Source organism: Protomyctophum bolini (genome assembly GCF_963924005.1).
Source record: "Protomyctophum bolini genome assembly, chromosome: 12".
NCBI lineage: Eukaryota > Metazoa > Chordata > Actinopteri > Myctophiformes > Myctophidae > Protomyctophum > Protomyctophum bolini.
In genome coordinates, this window is record NC_137873.1 from 4,808,433 (window position 1) to 4,815,932 (window position 7,500).

Here is a 7,500-nt window from a genome sequence, read left to right on the forward strand (position 1 = left end):
TATGTGTGTGGCCGGAGTCAATGGAGTGTGTGTGTGTGTGTGTGTGTGTGTGTTTAAGGGAGGGGTATGTATGAGTGCATAGAAGTGTGTAAGCTGATTGTGTAGTCATAAGATATGCATGCATGTATACTACACAACACGGGCAAGTACTGTAGGTCTATACTCTATACTGTGTGTGTGTGTGTGTGTGTGTGTGTGTGTGTGTGTGTGTGTGTGTGTGTGCGCGCGCGCACACACATGCGTGCGTTCATGTGACACTCAAAAGAGACATGGTAATGTTTATGTTTTCAAAACAGCGTGTTGGGCATATTATGCACACGGGCGTGTCACATGCACAGTGTTTGTGCATCCGCCGTGGCGTGTACTGTGCATACATCTACAGTCTAGTGTGTGTGTGTGTGTGTGTGTGTGTATACTATAGTATGCTCATGTTTGCTCTGGGCGCGCGCTGTCTATATATAGCATGCGTGTCATTGTGTCTGTGCAATGTGTTTACGTTGTGCGCGTGCGTCGTTGCATTTGCATTATTATTCCCGCTGTAGGTGTGTCTGCTTTGTGTGTGCAACCAAAACAGTGTGTGGTCCCAGTGTTTACCTGTCTCGCATGCTTGTTTGTGCGTGCTATATCTAGACGTACCAGACCCACCTCGTGTGCGTGTGTGTGTGTGTGTGTGTGTGTGTGTGTGTGCTCCTGCATGTCTGTCGTGAGCCTGCCGCATGCGAGCGGTGATTCGTTTTGTCTCCCACTCGCAATTTACAATCACAATTTAGGCAGCGGACGCCCTTATCCAGAGCGACTTCAAAATAAGCAAGGTAAATAATGACATGCATAGAAGAGAGAGAGAGAGAGAGAGCAGTGTAGTGCCTCGAGCAACTAGGAAACCAGTTAAACCATGGAGCCGTCTATGCATCTGTCTCTATATGATGCGTGCATGTATAATATATATGCACAGAGCGTCTGTGTTACTACATACAGCTCTGTAAACAGGCCCATGCCCCAATATGACAAATTAGGGCAGACCGTTGGGACCATTTTCATGCCTCTCTAGTAGTTATAGGGTTCGGGCGGGCCTTAAACTACTATTAGCCTATCAATAAAAAACAAAACAAAACAATTTGTTTAAACGGATATACCGTACCACACTACAAAACGAACAAGTGGCGTTTAACAATTTCCACACAGCTCTCAGTCACCACGAGAAGATTCCTGCTTGTAAAACAAATTATTTCCATCAGCCCTGTTCCGTTCCACCCAAAGCCTTTATATTATTTTCCACATACATTTTTCAACAAGTGAGTTGTGTTTGAGGGCGACACTTAAAACAGTGGCAGAAATGCTGCAAGTGCTTTGAAATAATAATAACTAGAATTTCGCCCGCCTTCGGCGGGCTCATCCCAGTGTCGTTGCAGCGCAATATGGGAAGAAGGAAATTGCGGGAGTTGACAGATTCCACTTCATGTTTCAGCTGTGTTTTTAAACTCAGTAGTGTGCCCTGCACACAGCGGGCAGCGTCTAGTGAACAGATCTAATGAACAGATTTAAGACTTCGGGTGGACGATCTCTTCAAAATAAGAGTAGCCTCTAGAGTATGAAAAATAAGTTTCATTTGCACATTGAAACTACAAATTAAGCATTTAAATGATGCTATATGATGCTAGAAGACACACATTATGTTTCTGTGTAAAAATAAGTAATTAAATAATAATAATAGTAATAATAAAGTTATCTAAATGCATAAATGCTCATCACTGGAGTGCATGGACTTTATAAAGTGGACACTGGACAAAAGACGGCTCCGCGAGGCAACTATCTGGACATACCCACGCGTTCGGGGAGATGTCCTCTACCACACCCCACTCTCCGCTAAGCGGGAGAGGTGTAAAATTCACAGCTGGAGCCCTTCTACTGGGGTCAATGCAAAAAAAAGTACCGTTTCCGGACCCAGAATGGACACTGGACAAAAGACGGCTCCGCGAGGCAACTATCTGGACATACCCACGCGTTCAGGGAGATGTCCTGTACCACACCCCAGTCACCGCTAAGCGGGAGAGGTGTAAAATTCACAGCTGGAGCCCTTCTACTGGGGTCAATGCAAAAAAAATTACCGTTTCCGGACCCAGAATGGACACTGGACAAAAGACGGCTCCGCGAGGCAACTATCTGGACATACCCACGCGTCCGGGGAGATGTCCTCTACCACCCCACAGTCTCCGCTAAGCGGGAGAGGTGTAAAATTCACAGCAGCAGAGCTTCTACTGGGGTCAATGCAAAGAAATGTACCGTTTCCGGACCCAGAATGGACACTGGACAAAAGACGGCTCCGCGAGGCAACTATCTGGACATACCCACGCGTCCGGGGAGATGTCCTCTACCACCCCACAGTCTCCGCTAAGCGGGAGAGGTGTAAAATTCACAGCAGCAGAGCTTCTACTGGGGTCAATGCAAAGAAATTACCGTTTCTGGACCCAGAATGGACACTGGACAAAAGACGGCTCCGCGAGGCAACTATCTGGACATACCCACGCGTCCGGGGAGATGTCCTCTACCACCCCACAGTCTCCGCTAAGCGGGAGAGGTGTAAAATTCACAGCAGCAGAGCTTCTACTGGGGTCAATGCAAAGAAATTACCGTTTCTGGACCCAGAATGGACCTTTTGTCCAGTGTCCACTTTCTAAAGTCCATGCACTCCAGTGAATAGCATTTATCCATTTAGATAACTTTTTTATGTTATTTAATTACTTATTTTTACACAGAAACATAATGTGTGTCTTTACAATAACTGTAATGTAATAATAATACTAATAATGTAATGTAAAAATTATTTATTTAACGAATTAAATAACCTTATTTTATTCTGAAAGCAACCGGATGTCTTAAATCTGCTAGCTCTCAGACAGGAAGTTCTAAATTTGCTCATTAGACGGAGCCCACACAGCGCACACTCGCAATTGCAGCTGGAGGGCGACGCGACACACACACACACACACACACACACACACACACACACACACACACACACAGAGCGATGTGTGGATAAATCAGAGATTTGGGAAATGTGTTCTGAATGGGCCTGAATATATGTGTGTAGGCTGCAACAATGATTTCATAAAGTGTAGTTTAGTTTTGAACAGGCAACTAATGTAGTGATACACACACACACACACACAGAGCGATGTGTGGATAAATCACTGAGATTTGGGAAATGCGCACGCAAGCACAGAATGCACGGCGTTACAGGATTATATAGGGCACCCGTTTTGGTGTGACACACACGGCTTCCACATTTCGCTTCATACTGGGTGAAAGTGTCCTTCCAAAAATTATATTTGCGCTCGAAATTCGTATTCACAATGACATCGAGTTGAGGTGTTGTTTTTAGGGTAATTGTTGCATAAGCGCTATTTCGCACTGGAGTCCCGTGAGGCGGGCAATCTCACTCCCCTCCCCTGTGTCTGAAGCAGCTAGCATGGAAGCTATATGGAACCTTTCCCTCCGAGTGCACACAACGATGCCGTTATCCACGCGTCCATCCGATAGCTTTTAATGTAAATGTCCCATCCACTGAGCAAAAGCGATATAAGCGCCTTATTCATTCATTCGATTCATTTGGGTGTGTGACATGTGTGGGGCTGTGCAGTGCTGTCGGCTTTCGGACGGAGCTGCTGTTCGAGTCGCTGAAAGGGGGAGGGGACTTGGGATGGCAGTGTAGAGTAGGCACGACATTGAGGGGTCGAAACCATCCCGGTCGCGTGGTTCATCTAACGCGTGTGTCACTGTGAAGGACTGGCCCCATTAAGTGAACGTAGTTGGCGACACAGGAGCAGTGAAAGGGGGAGGGGCCTTCGGATGGCAGTGTAGAGTAGGCACGACATTGAGGGGTAGAAACCATCCCGGTCGCGTGGTTGATCTAACGCGTGTGTCACTGTGAAGGACTGGCCCCATTAAGTGAACGTAGTTGGCGTAGTAGACGCCAACATGACGATTCTGACGTAGGCTGTTGAGGTTGAGCAAGAATAGCGTGTTTCAGAAAAGTAATATTTAAACAGTAAATAAGACATTTCTGGCGAATGCAATGTAGTCTATGTCTTTTGTGGGAGTGTGCAGGTTTTATTTTGCATAGAGAGATGTGTGGTGGAAGTGTGGCTTGGTCGGAGATAGAGCACGAATGAACGGCCAGGTGCTCATGTACCCCTGTCTATTAGGGTAGCAGGATAATAATGGATTCGGATTGCATTCTTTTAGCGCTTCTCTATGCGCTACGTGCTTTCTCAACGCACTTCACAATGGGCATTCATACGTACATTTTGTATCTTTTGTGCAACACCATTAGTCTCCATTTTAGGCCTGTATAGCCCCTCCAGTGTCACACACACATATACCACACGCTCTAGTGTCTGCAACATCCGTGTTCTTTGCAGGCACCACCTTGATATTTTGTGTGGTATGACATTTTTGGAAAACCGCATCATGTCCAATAAGGGGTGCAGGTCTTTTTTCCGACAGCATATTGATCCGAAAACCTCAATCCTAACCTAACCCTATAACCACAAGCACAGGAGCAGCGCATGTCGGACCATCGCCTTTTCGCATCGCAGCGAATGTCCCCCCCCCCCGCTGCGGAGCGGACCGTTGCCCCGTCGGCTAGAATGCTGTCGGAAAATAGTCCGCCTCCCGTCCATAATGTGTCGTTTGAGCGTTTTGAGCTTGTGGATCTGCTACCGTTTGATGAGGCGTCGATGTGATAATTATGCACAGTATACAACAAGCACAGAGCGTTCTCATATCTGTGATGAGTGTCTGTTGGTAGTACTGACCCATTGGTGGTTCGTCGTGGCTCAGTGCTTGTCGGCTGTAGTGGTGTTTGAGGAGAACCCCCAGGACATCAGGGCTGACCTCCGCCTCTCTCCTCAGGGACACGTTGGGGGCCACCATCTTATCATACGTGTACAGGTAGTAACTAGAGAGAGAGAGAGAGAGAGAGAGAGGTCACGGATACTGTACAGTATACTGTACGAGGAAAAGGGAGAAAACAACTTGCTTACATACACAGAAAGACTAGAGAGAGAGAGTGTCTAGAGAGACATTTCATATTGTTAAAGATGTGTAATGTAACTAGTAGAAGAGGCGAGGGGGGACAGAGAAAGACGACATAAACAGGTGGCAAAAAGGAAAGAGAGGCATAGAATGACATGAGAGCATCATATAGTGTGCAAGGTTAAGTTAAACGTTTTTTTTTTTTTTTTTTAAGTCAACCTCTCGCAATGTTGGTTGTCGATTGGCCACGATTCCACGATTATTTAAGTTAAAAGTTTCAAGCACTTTGTGAAGCTAATCCGCTCTACTGTAACCCCCCATTGGCCCCCATTTATGTATCTACGAATCTATTGAATAAAAAAGCTACTTAAACGTTTTCATGGCGTGCCTCTGCGATAGGAGGCTATCCTATCCGTCTGCCTATAAAGCGTCTTCCAGTACGAGGGGTCAGATCAGACTGACTGACATCATGGATATGGCACAGAGAAAAAAAAAGCTGAAGTTCCTTAATTGCCATTACCGGGCCCGCCGTCTCTCCATATTTGGGCTAGACCCGACGCCATCGTCAAGATGATGTCAGATATACACACTGGGGAGAGCCACGCCATTACGGGATCCCTGTCTCGTTAGTGTACAGTAAGCTATAGCGGAGAGGCAAATATGGATTTCTTATCGTGTCTTTACAGCGCCTTGGCCTGAATGGAGCCGCGTCTTATCTGAGATGTCCAGGTAGTGGGTGCCACCATAAGAGATAGTGCCTGCAGATGCACTGAAGCCACCGAGCCAATGTTATCTGCCTGTTCCTGACTGCATGGCGACAAAGAGAGAGACAGAGAGGATGATGCATGGCAACAACAAAGAGAGAGAGAGAGAGAGAGAGAGAGAGAGAGAGAGAGAGAGAGAGAGAGAGAGAGAGAGAGAGAGAGAGAGAGAGAGAGAAGGGAGAGCATGACATGGAGAGAGATAGAGAAAAGGAAAGAAAAGAGAAGAGGAGGGCGAGTACGGAAGAGAGGAGAGGCTTTCAACCCCTCCCCCTCCCCCTCCAGACAGCAGTAGTGCTAGTGGAACTGTGAACTAGGTTAAGCATGACAGCTCACTGGGCTCTGCCTGCAGAACGCTACAGCACAAACCATGGAACCATGGCGCGCTTCCTCCTTTTCTCCACAGGTCGGAGAGACGCAGTGCTCGCTTCAAGTAGAGGACCGAGATATTTTGCATTAAACACAAGCTGCGACAAGACGTGACTGAATAATGTACGCTGCCTCGTACTTGGCACGCGTGTTGACGCCTAATGTATGTCGTTTTTTTGTAGCACAAATTCTGCGTCAAAGCGCTTTGGGGCTGTCAAGTGAGCGGCTGACTTGTATATAAACATGATTCATCCCCTTGCCCCGACGCGAGAGAGAGTGGCGTACGGAAACCGGTCTGCACAGGTCTCGGCTGCTTTGAAACTGAAATCAGACGCGGGGATGTGGGGGGGGGGGACCGGATGAGGCTGCACGTTATAATCCCACTGCAGCCAAGGCCGTCTGGCACAGTAGGCCCTCCGGTCAGTCAGTCAGCCAGGCAACCAACCAACCAGCGAGTCAGTCAGTAAGTCACGCCAGTCACGTGGGGCCTGAGTGGCCCTCGACTCCGGCTGCTTGTTTAGGTCACGCTAATTCCAGAATTTAATCTGCGCCACACTACTGAGGAGAGCGCAAAGAGTAGCTAGTCTGTCTATGCTGTTAAAGGGACACACACACACACACACACACACACACACCAGGGATGTGAAGTTGGTTAGCGGAGGGAGAGAAGGACTGGAGAGAACGGCTTTTGTTTAACCAGTTAAACCCTATATGCTATTTTTGGTATTAGATAGACATTTCGAGTAGTATTAGATTTTCGAGTGGTATTAGAGATATTTGGAGTATAGAGAAGAAACTTAAGAAAGTAGTCGTAGTCGAGTACAGAGACGTTTCAGATCCAGTTGGACAAGTCTAGAGCAGTGCTTCCCAAACCTTTTAGCCCGTGACCCAAAAGAGATATTAAACGTTTGCCCGTTTTACTAGTGAAAAGAGCCGATCTACAAGCACATGCCGCGTCGGTTCGCACTGCGTTGTGAGCTTGTAGATCGGCTCTTCACACTACTTCTTCTTAAACTTTAGTCTTCTAATTTATAGAATGTAAGTGGTTGAAGGAGAGCGTGCTGCAGGATGGCCAGTAACACAGTACATTGACTTGAGTATGTGTAAACTAGTACAGTAGTGTAGTACCTGGGGTGGACCAGGGCATTATGGGTATTGTAGTACAGTAGTGTAGTACCTGGGGTGGACCAGGGCATTATGGGTATTGTAGTACCTGGGGTGGACCAGGGCATTATGGGTATTGTAGTACCTGGGGTGGACCAGGGCATTATGGGTATTGTAGTACCTGGGGTGGACCAGGGCATTATGGGTATTGTAGTACCTGGGGTGGACCAGG

The 7,500-nt window shown here is 47.2% G+C and overlaps 1 protein-coding gene across 1 annotated transcript in view; it reads right to left on the reverse strand.

Annotated features, from left to right (window-relative positions):
* The window catches only part of skila (SKI-like proto-oncogene a), a 42,382-nt gene that overhangs the window by 7,963 nt on the left and 26,919 nt on the right, over positions 1-7,500 (reverse strand). Inside the window, exon 5 of the mRNA XM_080777337.1 lies at positions 4,815-4,957. Coding sequence (XP_080633463.1) covers positions 4,815-4,957 — 143 coding nt within the window. The remainder of the gene's footprint in view (positions 1-4,814; positions 4,958-7,500) is intronic.